Source organism: Octopus sinensis, linkage group LG12 (genome assembly GCF_006345805.1).
Source record: "Octopus sinensis linkage group LG12, ASM634580v1, whole genome shotgun sequence".
Taxonomy (NCBI): domain Eukaryota; kingdom Metazoa; phylum Mollusca; class Cephalopoda; order Octopoda; family Octopodidae; genus Octopus; species Octopus sinensis.
In genome coordinates this window covers 52,526,751-52,551,750 of record NC_043008.1, presented here as the reverse complement: position 1 = coordinate 52,551,750, position 25,000 = coordinate 52,526,751, and the positions used below count along the sequence as shown (strand labels likewise).

General features: G+C 36.0%; 1 protein-coding gene across 1 annotated transcript in view; it reads right to left on the bottom strand.

The window, feature by feature from the left end:
* The window catches only part of LOC115218037 (arrestin domain-containing protein 17), a 35,118-nt gene that overhangs the window by 8,914 nt on the left and 1,204 nt on the right, over nt 1–25,000 (bottom strand). The window contains exons 2-3 of the mRNA XM_029787788.2: nt 1,987–2,133; nt 716–942 (exon numbers count right to left, since the gene is read on the bottom strand). Coding sequence (XP_029643648.1) covers nt 716–942; nt 1,987–2,133 — 374 coding nt within the window. The remainder of the gene's footprint in view (nt 1–715; nt 943–1,986; nt 2,134–25,000) is intronic.

Here is a 25,000-nt window from a genome sequence, read left to right as displayed (position 1 = left end):
TATTTTGCTGAATAGTTAAGTTATGGGGATGTAAACAAACCAATATCAGTTGTCATGTGGTGTGGTGGAGACAAATGCAAGCAAAAGGTACACACACATACATGTATGTATGTATGTATGTATGTATGTATGTATGTAGTGGAGGTGCAATGGCCCAGTGGTTAGGGCAGCGGACTCGCGGTTGGAGGATCGCGGTTTCGATTCCCAGACTGGATGTTGTGTGTATTTATTGAGCGAAAACACCTAAATGCTCCACGAAGCTCTGGCAGGGGGTGTTGGCGACCCCTGTTGTACTCTTTCGCCACAACTTTCTCTCACTCTCTCTTCCTGTTTCTTGAGTAATGCTGTGATGGACTGGCATCTGTTCAGCTGGGGGGAACACATATGCCACAGAAACCGGGAAACCAGGCCCATGAGCCTGGCTAGGCTTGAAAAGGGTGATGTTTTTTATGTATGTATGTATGTATGTACAACAGGCTTCTTTCAGTTTCAATTCACTCACTCGGCTTTCATTAGCCCAGGGCTAAAGCTATAGTAGAAGGAAATGATGGTGATGTTAAGGAAGATGATGACAATGAAGACAAAGGTGGTGCTGGTGTTAATAATAATGATGACAAAGGCAATGATAGTGATGATGATAATGATGATGATAATAATGATGATAATGATGGTAATGATGTCAATGATGATGATTATGATGGTGATAAGTACCTACCAATGCATTTGGTGTCTGGTTTAGATCCAGAACTGTGATTACAGTGAACGGAACTTTGCACTTATGATCAAATTTCCAAGGCTTATCCATAACAGCTTTTACAAAGTATCTTACATATCCGGTCCCTCCTTCATATGACGATGGAATATTGTACGGAAGCATAAACTCAAAAGGATAGTGATGCTCTCCACCATTCAATATCACTTGATTAGCTCCCATAACTGGACCTACAAGAAGAATATGTATGCATAATGGAGAAAATATTTATACAAGTATATATATGTATGTGGATAGCTATGGTTATGTGTTTTTAGATGTAGGCATGACAGTGTGGTTAAAAAGCAGCTTTGCAATCAGATGGTTTAGGGTTCAGTCCCACTGAGTAGTACTTTGGCTAAGTGTCTTCAGTGGACAACCAAAGCATCGTGAGTGGGTTATATGGTCAAAGAATAATGCTTAACTACACAAAAATCCCAATTCTTCAGATGTTAAACAGTTATGTTCACTTTCGTGGTTATAACCCAAAACCCTTTTTTCAGAAAAGCTAAAAAATATTCGGAGATGTACTTGCATAGCAAGTGATTTGATCTGAGATCGTGTGCTGAAACGAAAACAATTGCAGCGTGGAACGTGTTTATAAGCCATTTAAGAAACACACAAAAGCTGTTCGATTCACTTCAACATTTAAGTTTAATTTGTCAAAATATTTTCGTCGCTATAAGACCACGACCTGTTCACTGACAAAAATTCATGCTGCATCGGATTTTTGTCAGTGAACAGGTTGCGGTCTTATATTTTGACAAATTAAAATTAAATGCTGAAGTGAATTGAACGGCTTTTGTGTGTTTCTTAAATGGCTTACAAACACCTTCCACGCTGCAATTGTTTAAAAAATATTCTTATATGAGTTGATAAGAAACCCTCTATGTGGACACTAAAGCTGCTAGAAACAGCAACCAAATCTCATTCAAATCATACCCTACTGTTTAAGAAAGGAAAAACATACTGAATAATGTAGATGCAATCCTGGATGTACTATTTCCGGGAGAAAAATGAGACAGGCATGGCTGGAATGCTTTTGCTCATTAATTTGTTTATTGAAGGCTGACCTGTGTCTAAATAACAACAAAATATATATTTATAATTAAATAATATGGGAGAGGTTTGCAAAAGAGAAAAGGTTTGTGCGCGCGTGCATGTGTGTGTGTGTGTGTGTGTTCATGGATGCATGTCTGTGTGAGTGTATTCGAACACATACAATGGGACCTTACCTGAGCCATAGAGGATGACAGTATAATCAAAATAGTTTTCAGTGGCTGAGTAATGTCGTGTTGTGGTGGTCCTGCTTTTACCACTTCCAGACGAATGTCTTTCAGTCCAATGGACACGAGCTTCCCCTTTTAACTCCAGACGGACACCTAAGGGAGAAATCAGTGAAATATAAAATATTAAAAATATAGTCCCACAAAAAGGCAGCGAGCTCACAGAACCATTTACACGCTTGGCAGCATTTTGTCTGACTATGTTCTGAGTTCAAATTCTGCCAAGGTTGACTTTGCTTCCATCCTTTTGGGGTTGATAAAATAAGTGTCAGTTGAATATTGGAGTCAATGTAATCAACTTGTTTCCTCCCCCAAAATTGCAGGCCTTGTACCAAAATTTGAAACCAGCATAATCCCACAATGACTAACCCACAAGCATTCTCTCCCCACACTCTTCGAACGTTTTTCAAACAGTCACAACAGTCACTGCTTCTCTAAATTCGTTAACTGTATACCACTCAATGCACCTACCTTTGCTTTTCTTTGTCACTCCTTTTGTTTCATTTGATCTACTAAATTGGGGTTAGGGTTAGGGTTCTACTAAATACTTTACCCCTGAGCTACATGTATGCAATGTCTCAAACTTTCCCCATTTCATCTCCTACAAAAGTTCAAACTAGACATCAACTGAATTGTTCCCACTAATCTAGAAAGGTCTACCAGAGATACTGACATTATCCTTACTCTGCAGACAAAAAAAAAGAAGAGAAATATTCTTAATAACAACATTGGGATTTGAAAGAGAAAACAAAAAAGAGTGTGAAAATATTTATAAACTGCAACTGGGACAATGTATTAACATAGAAATTTAATGCACTTTGATAAAAACAAAATCCTTTTGGGGTTAAAACAACTCATTAACATTTCAAATGATGAATACAAAAATCTGCCTAACAACTCTCAACGGATCATTGTTTTGTAAACCACCTAATTTTGTAAAATAGAAGTACAATTCACCATTTTATAAGTATGTCAGCACATACATACATACAAACATACTGAACATTCATTTCTCCATGCTTCATTGAGGTAAATTTTTATACACATAGATGTTCTTCCTGTCACTAATCATCACATTTCTAAGCAACACACACACACACACACACATATACACGTAAGCATGATTGTGCATATTGATACAAACAAGGTCGGTTTGGTGAGATTGAAGAGATGCTTGAGCAAAAACAAATAGAAGTGTGCTGTGTGCAAGAGGTACGATGGAAGAGTGCTTCAGCCAGACATTCAGAGCCAATAAATACACACACACACATATATAGATATAGACACACATACATGTACACCAACACACATTTATATATACATTCATAGAGAAAACTTAGGATCCCTACATACAATCCAATTCTCCCACTTTCTCCTTCTCTTTCACACTCATTTATTGTTGTTACGCAATCATTTATCTAATTTTGCCACAGTTTGGCTGACTGGTTATAGCTCTAGTTAAGAATGCAAATGTCCAATTCTATTTCTTTATTATTATTATTATTATTATTGTTATTCTTTCACAATAGCAGCCAGAGTGTTTGCTGTTTTGTGTTGTTATTCACCAAGCGGTATGTTATGATGGCAAGTTAAATTCAATTGTTCAATTATGTTACTCTAAATCCCCAAAATTCCATCTCCTCATGTTTTGTCCTTGGTCAGTCTAACTCTGGACTCCCCCTCTCTCTCTCTCTCTCTCTCTCTCTCCTCTCTCTCTCTCTCTCTCTCTCTCTCCCTCCCAGTTCCATTAACCACTTGCTTCTCCCAACATGACAACATTGCCTCCCCCCCTATATAAATTAGCTCTATTTGGATTCCCCTACCTCATATCTTAATATCTTGCTACACACAGTGAAAGTCAAAGAAGATGTTCAGATAAGCAACTTTGTTTCCAGCCTACCACACATCTAAAAAACACTTTTCACAGTGCAAATTATGATTACTTTATCATTTCCTTATCTATCTATGCACCCAGTTTCGGCTTCCATGCAATATGTTAGAGAAAACTTAAGATCCCTACATGCAATCCAATTCCCCCTCTCTTACATGCTCATTTATTATTGTTATTCATTCATTTATTTAATTTTGTCACATGTTCTTGGTTTCAATGGCTTCTATGCATGACTGTGGCTTCGAAGTAGATGACCACCATCACTGATTTGATCCCATCTGATTATCATTTGTTCATGAATAGGTAAAACACATTGGTTGGGGACCAGTATTGCAGGGATGCTGACATCGTGTCTGGTCTTAATGACTTTTTTGGCCAACAGAATGAAAGCTTCTTCACCAATGGCAACACTAATGCAAGAAGTGCATGGACCGCAAGTGGGGACTAGATTGAAAAATAAACCTCATTTGGTCACATTCCATGAGAGTATTTTTGTCAGCCTATAAGTTTTTCAGTCAAAATTTTATATTTATTGTATGGCCAACCTCAAAAGAAACCTCACACTACTGATATATATATACATATATAGAAAATCAAATGGTAATTGTAGTTGTGATATCTGTGCCGGTGGCACGTTAAAAGCACCATCCGTACGTGGCTGATGCTAGTGCCACCTTGACTGGCTTCCATGCTGGTGGCACGTAAAAAGCACCAACCAATCGTGGCCATTGCCAGCCTCCCCTGGCCCCTGTGCCGGTGGCATGTTAAAAGCACCATCCGTATGTGACCGATGCCAGCGCCGCCTTGACTGGCTTCTGTGCTGGTGGCACGTAAAAAGCACCAACCGATCGTAAAAAGCACCAGTCTCCCTTGGCACCTGTGCCAGTGGCATGCTAAAAGCACCCACTACACTCACGGAGTGGTTGGTGTTAGAAAGGGCATCCAGCCGTAGAAACATTGCCAGATCAGACTGGAGCTTGGTGCAGTCTCCTGGCTTCCCAGACCCCGGTCAAACCATCCAACCCATGCTAGCATGGAAAACAGATGTTAAACGATGATAATGATGATATTTATATATATATATATATATCTGTATGTATAAAGGTAAGGTTATTTTATTTTATTTTTATACTAACTCTCTAATTCAAGTATTATAATTATAATTATGTTCTGCACGATCTACGTGCATTAGACAATACAGAGCAATTCACCTCCTCAAAGAAGAAGCAACTTACAAAAAGAAAGCAAATGAAAAAAATTAAACAGATAATCATTATGATATGATGATTGCATACAAACTTTTGAAGTGTCATTTGAACAATGTCAGTTGTTCCAAAATTCAGACGTTGGTCTGCAGTCTTGCATATAAAATATGCCATGTTGTAGTCAACTGACCAAATTATAAAGAATATGCAAAATAAATCATCATTGATACATTGCAATAATAATAATAATAATGATAAAGAATTGAGGGGTAAGCAGAGCTAACCTTTTATTCAATCATTCATTGTAGATTACATAAAGCTATTGGTCTAACCTTTAAATCTCTCCTATGTTCGGTTTCTGATTCAAAGTCGGATGACATTTTATCCGTTTCATAATAACTTTAGTGTTTTATATCTGCTGTATCCATATTTATTCCAGTATGATTTTTTGTGTTGTATCTATAATTAAGTGTGACTGACATTTATTGAATGGTGTAGAATTGTTGCTTTTTTGCCTGGTAGTAGAGTAGTAAAATCTATTTATGTAGTATCCTATGATCCCAAGGTTGTCTTACCATAAATATCAATGTTCACACTGGACAGAGAGAGAGAGAGAGAGAGAGAGCCTATTTTTCTTTTTATCTAAAAAAAAAATTATCATGTCACAATGGTAAAAGAGATAAGAATGTCATCTTATTTCAAGAGAAGACTATAAAACTGTTTACTCTTAGGAGTCTGCCTTCATTCTAGAAATGCAACATCATAATCCTGCCCTAACATTGAGCAAAACACTTCATTTCATGTTTCTTCAGTCCATTCAGCAGGCAAAAATGAGTAATCCTGCAACAGACTAGTGTCCCATCCAGGAGAAAATATATATATATATACACCAGCGAAACAAAGAAACCAATCCTATGCTCTTTACATAGTAATGTGAACTAACCATAGAGTTACCATCTATTAATTCCAATTCCAAGGCATTGGTTGCTCTGAGGTAATTGTAAAAGAAAACTTGTTTGAAGATTTGAAACCATGTAGTAAGTAAACCACATATCTCCATATCCACACAACTACACCAGCACCTAGTCACAAATCAGAAATGTTCTCATCTTTTGATATTGTTTGATGTTCTTCAAATATGACCCTGAGATCAAATAAATGCACGTAAATATCTTTTAAACCATGAAGACATTTACAGAACCAGAGTGCAGGCATGGCTGTATGGTCCAAGAAAACTGCTTCCCAACCACATGGTTTCAGGTTCAAGTTCACTGCATGGCACCTCAGGTAAGTGTCTTCTACTACAGCTCCAAATCATCCAGTCTTGTGAGTAGATCTTGCAGGTGGAAACTGAAAGAATCCCATTATGTGTGTAAGTAGGGAATGCATGTGTGTGATTGGGGGTGTTTTTAATCTCTTTTTTTCTTAACAGTGCATGATGGTTGTAAAATGAGCATCACCACCATAATTATCCAAATTCCTATGGGTTCAAAAATTGCGGCTCAGAACAAGCATTAGCCATTTCACCTCTTAGACTGCTCCATGAGAAAAACCATTTGGTGTCATGTTTAATAATTTCATTACCATATTTTTGTTGAAATACACTAACATTGTTTCAATTAATTTTGGAATTAACAAAGAATTTAATAAAAGAACTTTGTTATTATTAAACTAATGTTTGGAACAAAAATTAATAAGAAATTTTGATGGAAGGCTTCAGATTCCTAGACAACAGGAAGTTTGCATCATAGAACCAGAAATGGTCTTAGGTGGGTTGGTAGCAAAAGGTTTAACAGAAATATGGACCTAAGTGTTTCCGTTTAGTTCACAGTTTGTATCTGTTTTCAATTGGATGAACACTCCTCATTTTTAGTTGTAGTAGTAAATATAAAGATATTACTGTTAGTAGTACTGAAATAAATATTACTATTGACATTTTAAACTAAATTATAGTTGAGCCTAACTTGGAAGATATTACATTACATAACTATTTAATTATTCCCCCAAAGAATCCGATTGCCCTACTAAATAAGAGCAATTTCCATAATCAAAACAAAAACTATAACAACAAAAAGAAACATATTGCCTCTGCTACAAATATCTCTAACATTTTGTAACCCTGTAACAATACAAAGAGGATAGGCATATATGAAGTACATGTATGACTGTGTGGTTAAAAAGTTTGCTTTCTAACCATGTGGATGCAAGGCTCTTGGGAAAATGTCACGAGCTGTGGCCATGCTGGGGCACCGCCATTTAGGGTTTTATATATATATATATATATATATATATATATATATAAAAATGTGACCTTGTGTGTACCGTTGGCGATTTTTTTCCCTCTGTTTTCCCTTCTCTTGATCTTTCCTTCCCCTATGTTTCCGACGAAGAGCTCCGCTCGAAACGTTAAACCCTCCTTCTTTCATTAGCGTCCAATAATACTATATTTGTTTCACATCCTTGCATCGTTGTGTTTTTTTGTGCTCTCTTGTTTGGATTAACTTTATATATATATATATATATATATATATGTATATGTAAGTAGTTATTTAAAACTTGGGTATACACCTGATAGTATGCTGATTAAAGCATTATCGCTGTCTATGGCTACCTGACGACATTAACAGTATGCATATAGATGCCACTGGATCTACCTCAGGAATTCTTCTGTGTCTGTTGAGTTTATAACAAATGAGAAAGAGAGAATAAAATTCACAAGATTCTCTATGAATTGCAACAATCATTATGACCCATCTTGCATCAGTCCTACACATTGTACAGTATCTCACCTGAGAGGGACAGATGTAAGACGGGTCAAAAGGTCAAAAAATTGTTGTGATTAATAAAGAATCACATGAATTCCATTTTCTCTTTCTCTCATTTGTTACATGTGTGTGTACATGTGCATGTGTATGCATGCGTGTGTGTGTGTGTAATTAAAAATATGTCCTCACTGCATGTTGAGAACATATTTGATAATTTAATAAAACGACTCTAATCTAACAAAAAAAAAACAAAGGTATTTAAAAATAATTATGTATGTTTTCTTGGCAAGCATTCTTATAAGATTATTCAAAATGTTCCCATTCAGCTTCTGTTATGTTTCAATACAGCAATGGAATTATTGGCATGCTGGCATTAAATGGTCCTTATGCATTTCAGACATCACCTGGAGAATGGTGGTCTTAATTGAAGCTACGGTATTGTGTAGGTGTCAATTAGTCTCCCTTCCAACAATGCTTCAAACATCATGCGAGTTTAATGTTACATGATTACAAAGATTGTTTGATATCCATTCTTGAGTTACGTAGGCTTTGTGAAAAGGCACCAAGTATTGTTGAAACACATATGGCCTTCCACTGCACCAGGGCTTAACAGCTACTTCCAGCACATCACGTATGTAGCAGTATTAATTCTAAAACCTTGAGGAAAGATGTGAGGTGGCATTAAACAGTCTCACACTACACATTCTCCAGTTATGTTTCACATATATTTAAAACCTTCAAAGCTCTTTATTACAAAATCCTAGATTTCACAATCTTGGACAATCTCTCAAGAGGAAACCCAAATAAATATCCATCCATCCATTTCTCTGCCCACTAATCATGGGAGGTTAGTGGGGACAGTATCCTCAAACACCTCCTCCATAGGGCCCTATGTTACCATCATTAAACTTTCTTTCCTGAGACATTATTATCACATGTCTATAGTAACGGAGCTGTGACCTTTTAATGCTGAGTAGTGGCTCAACCCAGAGTGAGTCCCTGGTATCTGAGGTAAACACCCTTTTGAGTAACATTACTCCCTCATCAGAGAAAAACCCAATTTCAGTTGCTTGTATTCACAATGGTACTCTTTTGGTCATTATCCAACATTCGTGACTGAGAGAGTTCCAGATAAATATGGCATTGCAAAAACCAATTTCCTCACAAAGACTAGAATCCCCATTTAGAATCAGGATAGACTTCAATTCTGGTTAGGTGCTAATTTTTTACAAAGCTCAGGACTCACATTGAAATACTCTCACACCTATAGAAGGGCAGCTACTGTTTCACACACCAACATCCTAGACCAGTGGTCCTTAACCTTTTTACTACATAGTCTCCCCTACAAATTTGTCCTTCTCTCCATGCCCCACTTGCAACTATGAATAAAATTCCCTTTCAGATTTTAAATAAAATCTAAAATATGTTTTTAGTCTTTTTATTGAATATGAATTAGTCACATTATACGAAATACGTATAATTTTATATATAATCACATTATACAAAAAAGTGAGATACTTGACACTGCTTCTTAGCTACAAGATCTTGAATGCATAGTTGAATGCCAGAGAGTGCACAATGTAAGTCCCTTTTAACATCTAGCCTGTTTCTGTACTTGGTCTTGAGAGCAATGAGCATGGAAAATGCAGTTTCACAAAGATATGTGGATCCAAACATAGTTTTCAATTTTTAAAATTAAGTTGATATTTCTTAGTATGTTTCGTTTTTGGATTTGGTTTTCAAGATTCTTTATATGAGTTCGTGTGTTGAAGCATATTCTTTTGTGTCTGCGGAGAGTCATTCTCTTTTAATGCCTTATTATTTAACACACTCACCGGTAAAATTTCCACTTATTTCTTATTTCTATTTTCTAAAATTTTCGTTGCGTCTTGCAACCTTTTCAATAATCTTGACTCACTTAGTATGTTACTATAATGATCTGATAATGTTTCAGTATGTCTCTTGATTTTTAAGAATCACATTATTTCATATATATGAAAACTGTGGATCAAACTTGTCTGTACTCTATTAACTGAAAAAGATGTTTGTCTTTACATGATAATAATATCTAAGCTTTATACCAGTGGTTCTTAACCTGAGTCTTGCTGTAATGAAAACATTACAAAATAAAGGCAAATGTTAAAGCTACAAACCAGAATTAATGAGGTTTTTTGGGGATATGAAGGATAGGGGGGTCAATAAGTACAGAAAATGGTAAGCAGCACTAAGATAGTAGAATAAGAAAACTAAAGATATAAGGTGATACTTATGCATTTTTTCATAAACTTTTCATTTATTTGACCATGTTCTTGTTAAGAGAATAACACATATAATTAGAGAAATTCCTGCTTTTTCTCAAGGGCTTGCAACCCCAGGTTAAGTACCACTGTACTAAGCCAATGATAGCAAACCTATGATATGCATATCAACAGTGACATAGTGCAGGTTTTACAATGGCATTCAATGAACTTTGACAAAAACACAGCTCAGTACAATAATGCATTATAAAATGCTTATCTATATGTATTTAACTAAAACTAAATTATTTGTACATAACATATCTATTCATTGTTGATTTGTTCTGGTAGAATAAGGCAGTGAGCTGGCAGAACCTTTAATGGCATTTCGTTTATCTTTACATTCTAAGTTCAAATTTCTGAGATCAACTTTGTCTTTCATCCTTTTGGTTTCGATAAAATAAATACCATGTGAGCTTTGAGGTCAATGTGATCAATTTACCTCATCTCCCAGAATTGCTGACCTCGTACCAAAATTTCAAACCAATATATTCTGGTCAGTTCAAACATAAATATCTTAATCACTGTTGTTTCTCGTTAACAGAGACTACCTCCTACTTTTAGTTTATGTCTGTTCATAACATCTATGATTCGCATTCATTGCTCGAAAGGAACAGGGAGCCACTGCTATGTTCCAAAATTGTTGATGCCACCCCACTGGATGGATGAACAAGATCTGCTTTTACTAGGTTCATTGGCTCAGGAGTAGCTTTGACTGAGGAAACATGATGATTTCAAAACAGTGGCATCTTGAAGTCCCCTTACACTGATGAAACCTGTGTGTTCATAACACACAGGTTATCTAAAGGGAAGAGGCATTCACTGACAATGAAAATCAACAATGATGAACATTCATATTTGAATCTGGCAGAATGTATTAAAAATGAGTAGGCGCAGGAGTGGCTGTGTGGTAAGTAGCTTGTTTACCAACCACATGGTTCCGGGTTCAGTCCCACTGCGTGGCACCTTGGGCAAGTATCTTCTACTATAGCCTCGGGCCGACCAAAGCCTTGTGAGTGGATTTGGTAGACGGAAACTGAAAGAAGCCCATCGTATATATGTATATATATATATATATATATATATTATATATATATATATAGATATATTTGGGGCTAAATGCATCAGTAACACCCCACCACCCTGCCCTGTCCCTAGCCACATTCAGATGGCTAACGTCCCTTATGTTATGGAGCAGTTACTGTCTATATCTCGTTTAGAGAATTATTATTGCTATATATATATATATATATATATATATATAATATATATATATATATATGTGTGTGTGTGTTTGTGTGTCTGTGTTTGTCCCCCTAGCATTGCTTGACAACCGATGCTGGTGTGTTTACATCCCCGTCACTTAGCGGTTCAGCAAAAGAGACCAATGGAATAAGTACTGGGCTTTCAAAGAATAAGTCCCGGGGTCGAGTTGCTCAATTAAAGGCGGTGCTCCAGCATGGCCACAGTCAAATGACTGAAACAAGTAAAAGAGTAAAGAGTAATACATAATGGTGTGCATTCCTGCTGTTCTACCTACACCCCATGAATTATTATCAGTTTGGTATACAGGTGTCAACATGAAGTATACTTGAGTGCAAAAAAGTTTAATGTTGTTTATGATGTCTGATTCCACTTGAAGTTGTATATATATTGTGTTAAGATTCATTATCAATCATCCTTATTGATAAGAAACAGTCAAAAGTAACCACAACATACAATCACGAAACATCTTCCCTACTTAACACCATCCAAGTTAACCCTCTTCACCTATACAAACCGTCCAATGGATAGGGAGCGTTTTCTAGCACAATATGTAATGGTTTCAGATTTTGGCACAAGGCTAGCAATTTCAGGAGAGGGTGTAAGTCAAATACATCAACCCAAGTTCTCAACTTGAACTTATTTTATTTAACAGAATTTGAACTTGGAGCATAATGATAGAGGTAATGCTGCTTTGCATTTCACCAGGTGTGCTAACAGTTCTGCTAGCTTGCTGTTTTCATAAAGCTATAAATAATAGTATGTGGCACGTAAAAAGCACCAACCGATCGTGGCTGTTGCCAGCCTTGCCCGGCCCTCGTGCCGGTGGCACATAAAAAGCACCATCCGACCGTGGCCGTTTGCCAGCCTCACCTGGCCCCCGTACCGGTGGCACGTAAAAAGCACCATCCGACCGTGGCCGTTTGCCAGCCTTGCCCGGCCCTCGTGCCGGTGGCACATAAAAAGCAACATCCGACCGTGGCCTTTTGCCAGCCTTGCCCGGCCCTCGTGCCGGTGGCACATAAAAAGCACCATCCGACCGTGGCCGTTTGCCAGCCTCGCCTGGCCCCCGTGCCGGTGGCACGTAAAAAGCACCCACTACACTCACGGAGTGGTTGGCGTTAGGAAGGGCATCCAGCCGTAGAAACATTGCCAAATCAGACTGGGCCTGGTGCAGCCTTCTGGCTTCCCAGACCCCAGTTGAACCGTCCAACCCATGCTAGCATGGAAAGCGGACACTAAATGATGATGATAATGATGATGATGAAGTGTTGGGTTAAAAATTCTTGGTTGGAAAAAGGCAAAGGTTGCCAGTGGGACTCCTTTCATCCAAGGGTTTTACCATTACAAATGGTTTATTTCATACGTGTATGAATTTTAAGTTAAAAGTTTAGAAAAAATGTAGAAAGCTATTGTTCAGCTTGTTTTATTAATCATATTTAAATAGAACAAAATTATGGATAAGATTTATTTTTTTAACACATGACAATTTGACATTTAAAAAAATCCTAATGCACAGTGTAGGCGCAGGAGTGGCTGTGTGGTAAGTAGCTTGCTTACCAACCACATGGTTTTGAGTTCAGTCCCACTGCGTGGCACCTTGGGCAAGTGTCTGCTACTATAGCCTCAGGCCGACCTAAGCCTTGTGAGTGGATTTGGTAGACAGAAACTGAAAGAAGCCCGTCATATATGTATATGTGTGTGTGTGTGAGTATGTTTGTGTGTCTGTGTCTGTGCCCCCATCATCGCTTGACAACTGATGCTGGTGTGTTTACATCCCGTAACTTAGTAGTTCGGCAAAAGAGATCGATAGAATAAGTACCAGGCTTACAAAGAATAAGTCCTGGGGGCGATTTGCTCGAGTAAAGGTGGTGCTCCAGCATGGCCACAGTCAAATGACTGAAACAAGTAAAAATCTAATACCGTGTAGAGAGTGAATGTGTGCTCTTCTTTGCTGTCATGTCTCACGAATGGACCTTTTTTTTAGACCAAATAGTGACTGGTGACGAGAAATGGGTTCACTATGAAAATGTCAAGAGCCGAAGACAATGGGTAGGGAAAGGAGAAACACCAGCACCCCAGGCTAAAGAAGGATTTCATCCACATAAGGTGTTGCTATCTGTTTGATGGACATGAAAGGTTTAGTCCACTTTGAACTTTTAAACCCAAACCAAACAATAACAAAGGAGTTCTACTGTGAGCAGCTTGAGTGGCTTAAATCAGCACTAGAAGAAAAATGACCACCTTTGGTTTCAAGATGAAAGGTGTTCTTGCATCAGGATAATGCTCGGCCACTTACAGTGAGGATGACATTCCAAAGGCTGGAGCAGTTTGAATGGAAAACAATGCCTGACTCACCATGTTCGCCGGACATTGCCCCATCTGATTATCATTTATACTGCAGTCTTCAAAAATCTTTTGGATGGAAAAAATACGAATTCTGTAGACGAGGTCAGAACAGTACTGGAGGAATATTTTTCATCAAGGGCAAGTGAATTTTAGAAGAGAGGCCTTGCAAGTCTATCAGATAGATGGAAGAGCATTGTACAAAATGGAGAGTATATTTTAGATTAAAAAAAGAACTTTATCTTAATTTTGAAATATAAAAAAAAATCGCATTATTTATGTGATGACCCAATATATGACAAGTTTCATTCAGTTTCTGTCTACCAAACCCCTTCAAAGGCTTTGGCTGGCTCAAAGCTAAAAAAAAACCCAGTTGCCTAAAGTCCGACATAGTGGGACAACCAGAAACAATGTAAGGGAGTAAACTCCTTAATCACACAGCCATACTTGTACCTTCACTGACAAGAAAACCAAAACTGATGTTAAACATTTTTCGGTGTATTTCAACCAGAAAAATGTTCACTTAAAGAGAATAACAAGCTACATAATGCAAAATTTTTACTTTTCAAAAATTCCAATTCTAAAGGGTCGAAAAGAAAACAAGCCCGAGCAACGCTGGGCTATACTGCTAGTATATATATATATATATAAATAATTAATTAATAAGGGTGAGAGAATTAGATACTAATTTAATAGTATATCTATTCAACACCAAGTGGCCTAGTGCTCCGAGAAACCTGGATTATTATAATATTTTATAATATATTATAATATTTTTACAAAATATTATCTTTGTGGTTGAAACCTTTTGGATTAACTGGTGCTAGAGTGAGCCATATAGTGACCACTCTCTTATATTTATTTTGTAAAAATATTATAATATATTATAAAATATTATAATAATCCAGGTTCTCGGAGCACTAGGCCACTTGGTGTTGAATAGATATACTATTAAATTAGTATCCAATTCTCTCACCCTTATTAATTAATTATAATTATGCTGCATTTATTCTTAATGCAGTATTTGTTTTCCGTGAAAGTTTGGCGCGCTGTTAGTTGGGGCATTTGAATTATAACGTCGGATGTAATCAATTGAACCACACGCGTATTTATCGTTATGGTAAAATCTGGCGTGTGATTGAGTGGATTTCATCCAGATAGTTTTGGCTGACGAGCTACAAGTGGATTTTTTTGTAAGTAAAATTACATTTAATTCATTAATAGCGAAACAATTGTCCCAAAATAATCTGTATTTTTGTTATTTTTTATTTGCCCTGTCCGTGTGAGCTAACAATCGTACTGACTTTCATGGGAAACATGTATCTTTGTGGTTGAAACCTTTTGGATTAACTGGTGCTAGAGTGAGCCATATAGTGACCACTCTCTTATATTTATTTTGTAAAAATATTATAATATATTATAAAATATTATAATAATCCAGGTTTCTCGGAGCACTAGGCCACTTGGTGTTGAATAGATATACTATTAAATTAGTATCTAATTCTCTCACCCTTATTAATTAATTATAATTATGCTGCATTTATTTCTTAATGCAGTATTTGTTTTCCGTGAAAGTTTGGCACGCTGTTAGTTGGGGCATTTGAATTATAACGTCGGATGTAATCAATTGAACCACACGCGTATTTATCGTTATGGTAAAATCTGGCGTGTGATTGAGTGGATTTCATCCAGATAGTTTTGGCTGACGAGCTACAAGTGGATTTTTTTGTAAGTAAAATTACATTTAATTCATTAATAGCGAAACAATTGTCCCAAAATAATCTGTATTTTTGTTATTTTTTATTTGCCCTGTCCGTGTGAGCTAACAATCGTACTGACTTTCATGGGAAACATGTATCTTTGTGGTTGAAACTTTTGGATTAACTGGTGCTAGAGTGAGCCATATAGTGACCACTCTCTTATATTTATTTTGTAAAAATATATAATATATTATAAAATATTATAATAATCCCGGTTTCTCGGAGCACTAGGCCACTTGGTGTTGAATAGATATACTATTAAATTAGTATCCAATTCTCTCACCCTTATTAATTAATTATAATTATGCTGCATTTATTTCTTAATGCAGTATTTGTTTTCCGTGAAAGTTTGGCGCGCTGTTAGTTGGGGCATTTGAATTATAACGTCGGATGTAATCAATTGAACCACACGCGTATTTATCGTTATGGTAAAATCTGGATTAACTGGTGCTAGAGTGAGCCATATAGTGACCACTCTCTTATATTTATTTTATATATATATATATATATATATATATATACACACACACAAAACCTAAGCTACAGGACAGAACATACTTGGATTAATTAAAGTAATGGATTGCATAATATATAACAAATGAAAGTTATCGATTATACAATAATTATTTTCTATGGAACAAAGTCTGTAATGTCTGTTGGGTTAATATTTAGTTTAACACCCGGCTACCAAAACAAAAGAAGCAAGAGTAATAGGTGTAAAAAAATGTGTAGTAAACGAATCCGAAAAACAAAAATTTGCACCAACGAACCGGAATGGGGAGAAAACTTTCGGAAAATTCACACGATCCGATTTTTTTCCCTCATAGCTTTCAGGAAAATGGATATCTTTTGATAAAATTTTATATAAATACCTTTCAAATGGTATAGATTAAGATTATAAAGAAATTTGTGAGGAAAATCTTTTCCGAGGGGATGGGGAGAGGACTTCGGAAAATTCACAAGATCCGATATTTTTCCCTCGTAACTTTGAGGAAAATATAATTCTTTTGAAATCACAAATTAGGCTTTTCCACAGGAAGTTAGATGCTAAACATCCCTTTGAAGGGTTCAGGTCTTTACTTATACTATATATATATATATATATGTGTGTGTGTGTGTGTGTGTGTGTGTACATAGAAGGGCCCGAATCCTTCAAAGGGATGTTTAGCATCTAAGTTCCTGAGGATTATATTTTCCACAAAGTTACGAGGGAAAAACTCAGATCTTGTGAATTTTCCGGAGGCCTCTCCCCACCCCCGTTGCTCTCCGGGCATTTTTGTTTCCATATTCGTTTCCTACACCTTTATTTTTTTTACACCTGTTGAACAATTTCTTTTTTTGTTTATTTTGTTCCCGGATAATAATGTCAACATTAACCCAATTTTTTTTTACTTATATTTTTCTGTTGTTTGTTTTGGTGGCCGGGTGTAAAACTAGATATCAACAGTTTGTTGTAGATAAGTTTTGTCCTTTGAACCAAGCTTGTCTTCATAATTCTCCTGGTTCGTGTCAGTAAATGGCTTACCATATATCTTCATGGTGAGGCACTCAACACAGATTTCACAAATACACACAATAAAATACTAGTTAAGGAAACACTAGAAGAATATTTATAGACAAAGAAGCAGTCATGTAGAGAGAGAGAGAGAGAAGAATGGTTAGTTATACAATTAGATAGATGAATCTATCGATAATAAGCTTCGTTAAACAACGAAACGGGGAATCCGATCAGAAGAGAAAGATAGTAGGAAGAATGATATATTTAATCGTTCCTCCCCACTTGTTTTTTTAATATTTTATTCATATCACATATTCTTTTCTGTAACTGAATCTGGAATCTGGCCAAATCAAAACAAATACCGTGCAGGTTTTCAGTTTATTCAACATTTAAATACATCTATAAACTTAGGAGCATATTTTGTTCTCAGTTCATCTCATTTTCTAGTTAATACATTTAATCGGTGTCACCTTCCTGTTAATAAAACTACAAGAAAATTAGTTGTTCGAGAGTTCTCCAGTAATCTCTAAAATATATATTTTTTGATATCCTACATTGACGAGTGACATTCTTTTTGTGAGTTACCTCGCGACTTCGCCTTAATTAAGGATAAAACTAGAAGACATCGAAAAGTAGATGAGTACCCGAGCTAATGAGGAAGCCTTCACGTGGTTATAAGAGCCATGAGAAACAACAACCAATTCTCACTCAATTCATATTTTATCGTCTTAATGAAAGCAAAGATATTTGATATTTGTAGTCCAATATATATAAGACATGATGGTTCTTTTATCATAGAAGTCAGCTTGAGTAATGCTGGTTCTTTATCATAGAAGTCAGCTTGAGTAATGCTGGCCTGGGTTAAACAACATAGCCGTTTACGAGTCTGCCGATCCCAGACCTCGCTATTTGGTTCGTTTCCATGTTCGACGTAGACATACTGATAATGTGTTGCTATCTCACATGAAATGATAATACTGCAAACAGTTTGTGAGATGATATAGCTTAGGCATTAATAACTTGACTTAAGCATCCATATATGTTACAGCAGTAGCATTTATCTAAGACAGGGGAAGAATTTTTGAAGAAACAGCCAATATAAATTGCACCACTTTACGAACTACATACACACATGATTATATATACGTGTATATATATGTATGTATGTGTGAGAAAAATGCAAAATATTTGATTATGTAAATAGATGTGTATCTCGAGAGTAGACAAGTATGCGTGCACGCATACATATATTAACAACCGTCTGGGCGATAAAGGTACCGAGCAAAGCAATACACTAGGGTCTATAGTAATTAACTAATTAGCCAATTAACTACAGCATGCATTAGCTAACATTTACCCCCACACCAACTTCAAAAAAAAAAATCGTGGGAGCCCAAGCAACTGTTAACCTCAAATGGCACTGCACACGTAAATGTTGGAAGTTTATCAGATTTTATTTTTGAAAAAATTCATGTAACTAGTAAACTAGACACTGCAAGCTTTCCTTCCCAGCTCGAGCCAGCGAGGCTAGACCGAGGAGACAGTAAAAGGCCTAACAGTATGACGATTTTTCCTGTCCGTATCGGTAGGCCCCTCATCTGGAAAGTCACAAGTTGCAACACCTTCTCCAGCGGCAACATGGTGTATTCAACAACCAGTCCAGGCTCTGCTGCTGCTACAAGTCAGATTGAAAAAAGCTGTCAAAGTATCCGGTGCTCTCTAACAGATTTATAGTTGAACCTATAGTAGCGGAAACCAACGGCGTGGCGGAATCGTTAGCACGCCGGACGAAATGCTTAGCGGTATTTCATCCGTGTTTACGTTCTGAGTTCAAATTCCGCCGAGGTCGACTTTGCCTTTCATCCTTTCGGGGGTCGATTAAATAAGTACCAGTTACGCACTGGGGTCGATATAATTGACTTAATCCGTTTGTGTGTCCTTGTTTGTCTGCTCTGTGTTTAGCCCCTTGTGGGTAGTAAAGAAATAGGTAAATGTTGATCCTTTCTCTCTCTCCCCACACAAAAACGAAACAAATTTCAACGCCTAAAATTGCAAAGGGAAGATCTATTTCTAGCGCCGAAATGTTTCATTTTTGTGTGGAGAGAGAGAGAGAGAGAGAGAGAGAGAGTGAGTGGGTGACGAAGTTTACCTAAACATTGAATGGGTAACAATCTATCATAATTATATCATAATACATCATCGTTTAATGTCTGCTTTCCGTGCTGGCATGGGTTGGACGGTTTGACCGAGGACTGGCAAGCCAAGAAAATCTATTCAGGATTATTAAATATGATTATATCCAGTGATTTTAAGAGGTAGAAAAAGATATTTTGTTAATATTTGACTTTTACTCCATTTCACTCATACATGCAAAAACTCTTAACAGTTTTCTTTTAACTGAATTTATCGTTCGTTATCTCTCCACACTTCCTTACCACCAACTTCTATAACCTCAGCATTTTCACTTATTCATTTCAAACTTCTTTGAATTTTCAATCTAATGTAATCCACATTCTCTCGAAGAAAGAGTGTGGATTATATTTCTGCAAAATGTTATCTAAAATTATGGGTAAAGAAAGAAATAGCAAAAAAATATTTGAAAATGGAGGTGGGGTGAAATTTCCGTGAGTTCCACCCCACCCCGTTTTCCGGATCCAAAAAGGGCTTTGGAGCATATTAGGAGGTCGCCGGAATTCAGTCAACGAAAAAAAAAAAAACTCCAATGATTCCGGGATATGGGGGGAAGGGGGTTACGGTTTCCCACCCAACCCTTTTTTCTGAACAAAAATAAGGGGTTTGCAGCATATTATGAAGTCTGGGTACTTGATTCCGTGCGAAAAATCCGAGTTTTTCTTAGTGAAAATCGTGCAAGTGAAAAGATCAATGGGGGTGGGGATGAAATTTCCAAGGCTTCTATCTCACCCCACCCCGTTTTCCGGACTCAAAAGAGGGTTTTGTAGCATATTAGGTCATCGGAATTCGTTCAACGAAAAAAAAAAAATTCCAATGATTCCGTGAGTGGATTTGGTAGACGGAAACTGAAAGAAGCCTGTCGTATATATGTATATATATGTGTGTCTGTCCCCCTAGCATTGCTTGACAACCGATGCTGGTGTGTTTACGTCACTTAGCGGTTCGGCAAAAGGGACCGATAGAATAAGTACTGGGCTTACAAGGAATAAGTCCCGGGGTCGATTTGCTCCAGCATGGCCACAGTCAAATGACTGAAACAAGTAAAAGAGTAAAAGAGTATATATAAAATAATAAGTACAATTATTCAATAGTCAAGATAAAACTCTGAGTTTCAGATACCGAAATGGAAATCCACAACACCATCTCTTCGGTTATCTGGCCATCTATTTCCTCTATTTACATAATATTGAGGTCTCTTTCTTTCTTTTGTTATCTTACCGTTTTTACCAATATATATATATATATACATATATATATAGGGTGGAGTCTTCGACTTGGCCTGAGCATGGACTCAAACCCAAATGAAATGAAATGAAATATATATATATAAGAATGAAGATATTTTTCTGGGGGTTATAGACTAAAAGAGTTGGTTTCTGCAGAGGTCTACTTTTCCTTTCATCCTTTTGGGGTTGATAAAATAAATACCATCTGAGCATTGGGTCGATGTAATCGACTGGCTCCCGACCCACAAAATTTCAGGCTTGCGCCTATAGTAGGGAAGAAGGCGATCTTTCGATATGAGAACTGTGATTATGACTTCTTAAAACACGTGTATTTGTTTATATTTCTGAAGAAGATCGTCTGTTTCCGTAAAATTTTTTATTATTTTTGTACATGTGTGGGGTGAAGGGAAAGGGGATCTTCTGAAGTCGGCGTGAAAGCGAAAGAGACTGAGAGAGCGCGATTGGATCAGGGAAGTTCTTTTGAAGTTGGCGTGCCGTGTGTGTGTGTGTGTGTGTGAGACAGAAAGTGTAGTGTGTACGTATTCTTTTGTTAGTGTGTGTGAAGAGGCAGAGAGAGTAATGTTGCTGGTGTGTGTGTATGTGAGAGAGAGGTTATGTATGTATGTATGTATGTATGGCTTCAGTGACATCCACACACACACGCACGCACGCATACACAAAACATACGTATACCTATTGCATGCATGTTTTTTGTGCGCATACACGTGCATGTGTATTTACTTCTTTTAGCGAGTGAACGTGTGAGTGATTGACAGAGTAAAAGAGAGGGAGAGAAGTTATGTATGTATGTATAAGTATGTATATACATACATACACACACACACACATATATATATATATATATAGAGAGAGAGAGAGAGAGAGAGAGATATGTATGTATATATATATATATATATTATATATATATATATATGTATATATATATATATGTATATATATATATATATGTATATATATATATATATATATTATATATATATATATATACATACAGATTACATATATATAAACGTAGATGTATGTATATATATATATATATATATATATATATATATATAAACGTAGATGTATGTATATATATATATATATATATATATATATACACATACATCTATATACGCATTATATATGCATCGATATATATCTATACATACATATATACACACATCTATATATGTATTATATATATATATATATATATATATATATATATATATATATATATATATCTCGGTGTGTGGTGAGGCAAATCGTTGCTGAACCCTAATTATTTAGTATATATATATATATATATATATATATATATATACAGGGTGGGGAAGCAAAATTTACAATGAATGTTAAGTTGTTTTTTCTCAGGAGGCACTAAGTCAATTGTTTTGAAACCTAGCATATATTGATGTCATAATCATACCTAACACTATTATCCTTACCTTTTCAGAAACTTTTGCCCATATGAGTAATCAGGAAAGCAAATGTCAGAGTGTGTGATTTGCTGAATGCACTCGTCACACCAAAGAATAGTTGGAGTGTCCATAAAGACTGTTTATAATATAAAGAATAGAATAACTATGAGCAAAACTATTATGAGGAGGTCTGGAAGTGGAGGAATCAACAAAAACATACCAAAGCTTTTATTAAAGCTCTCAAATCCAAAATCCTAAAGGATCCAACCAAATCCATGAGAAAAATGGCAATTGAACTTGAGGAAGTCAACAAGACCATTAGAAATGCAGTAAAATATGATTTGAGGTTAAAATCGTACACCAAAACACTTGTTGACAACAGTTATGAAAGAAAAGAGATTGGAAAGGTGCAAGAAAATTACTACATGGTTCAAGAAAAGTCCTCCATTGTAACGATCTTTTCAGATGAAAAGATCTTCAGTTTCGATGCTGTTCTGAACCACAGAAATGACAGATTTATTGCAAAATCAACAGCTGAGGTTAAAGGGACATTCAAAACAAAACATCCTGCTCAAGTTATGGCTTTTGATGTTGTGGCTTCCAATGGAAAGGAAATGCCGATAAAATTCTACAAAGCTTATGAAAAGATCAATGTTGATACTTACTACAAGACTCTGAGATACCAGGTATTGCCATGTCTTAATGCAAACTACCCAGATGGTAATTATGTATGGACACAGGATGGTGCTCCAGCACACACAGCTAGAAAAATACAAGATTTCTGCAAATCCAACTTTAGCAATTTTTTGGAATCATGTTTATGGCCACCTTCTAGCCCAGATCTAAACTCTCTGGACTATACTATTTGGGGCGTTTTAGAACATGCTACCAACAGAACATCACACAGTAATGTCAACTCTCTTAAAGATACTATTAAATAAGAATGGGAGACTTTGTCACCCGAATATTTGAGGAACACTTGTGCAAGTTTCAGGAAGCATGTGAAGGCAGATATTGAGAAAGAAGGACACATAGAATAAAAACATTTTCTGTTATGTAAATTTTCTTGTGGCAAATAATTCTCATGACTTTCAATAAACTAATTGGTCCTACAATGTCTTTCAATCCCTACCTCAAAATATTGTAAATTTTGCTTCCCCACCCTGTACATCTATGTATTATATATATATATACACATCTATGTATATATATATATATATATACACATCTATGTATATATATATATATATACACATCTATGTATATATATATATAATATATATAATATACACATCTATGTATATATATATATATATATATATATATATATATAATATACACATCTATGTATATATATATAATATATATATATACACACATCTATGTATATATATATATACATATATACATCTATGTATGTATATGCATATCTATATATATATACATTTATGTATGTATACGTGTATATATATATATATATATATATATATACAGCTATATTTGAGTGTGTCACTGAAGCTATACATACATACATACATACATATAGAACCTCTCTCTCTGTCTCTTCACATACACACCACACTGTCTGGCACACCCCATCAAACACATACACACACACACGGCACGCCACATATACACCTGACGAAGGCATAAAAGAATTAGTTCATACATTAAACTTGATTTCCTTGAAGTAGAACGGAGCTAAGAAACACACAAAAGAGAGTAAACAGAGCTGGAGTGACGAGAAGAAATGAAACCCAGCTGTTTTATGAATAACTGGTTATATAAAATATTGGGTTAAAAATACCAACAACACAAAAATTAGATATCAACGACAGACAAAAACAAACAAACCCAGCAGCACAAAATTCGCCAGAATTCTGGTTTCATTATAACCCAACGTAACTTTTTTTTCAATTTTTAGTGTTTACAAATTTGTGTTCTATACCCTGGAGTTCATACGATTATCCAAAAATGTTTTTGCTAACCCTCCACCCCTTCTCTCATAAATCCTAAAATATCCACTCTTTTTCGAAAGTTTAAAACCACGACATTCCAAATACGACATTCCAAATTATTTGCTTAAATCTCACCCTTGTCTGCATCATCTCATCTTCCATTCAATGTGTTTATGGGGAGGAAAATATTGAAAAACAGCAATACATGTCAGAGTGACACAGAAACGAGGAAGGTAGTCGTGAGATGTACTAAAAATAACAGCTAAATCGCCCTTAACTCACACACACAATTTTTTCTCTCTTTTTTTTTTTATTTTTGCATAATTGTACGCATTCCTGTGTGGAGAACATAAATTCGTAAAAAAAAAAAAAATTTGAAAATTCCAAAAAATGAAGAAAAAAAACCTGTTTGAATGAAAATTTTCACTTGACGCTCCTCTGCGGTTTGTTAAACCGCAGAGGAGCATCAAGTGAAAATAAGAAGGCAAAAACAAAAAAAAAGTTCTGTAGCTTAACTAAAAGTTTCAGAAAGTGAAAGCGATCCACTAAAAATGACAATTAAGCTTCACAGGCGTCAATAATTCAATATTGATTCCGCAATTTCATGTTATACAGTACTTGCAAGAAATGAAATAAACAAATATATATATTGGAAGTTTTTAAAAATCGAGAGAAAAGGAAAGAGAGAACGGGAGAGAGAGAGAGAGTGTGTGTTTGAAAGGAGAGAAAAGTGATAAAAAGTACAGGAGAGAGAGGGAGAGGGAGAGAGAGAAGTTGGTTGAATAAAATTGCGTGATTAACAGTTGGATGAATAAACTGAAAAAGAGATGAACGGATGAATGAATTATGCTATGAGACAGGCAATTTGTAGGAGCGTCAAGAAAATAAAAACGAGAGACAGAACCAGAGAAGAGAGTCAGCTTATGGGGAGAAAATAAGAGACAGATGGACCGAATGACACGAAAAGGCTGTCATCTAAAAATTAAAAATAAGGGAAAAGATGCATAAAAACGAGAGAAAGATATAGTTTGTTTAGCTCGGTTCCTAGGAATTCAATAGGCAACAGATCCACTTAGACGCATGTGATATCTCTAATAATAATAATAATTAATTCTTTTTATAGGCCACAAAGGG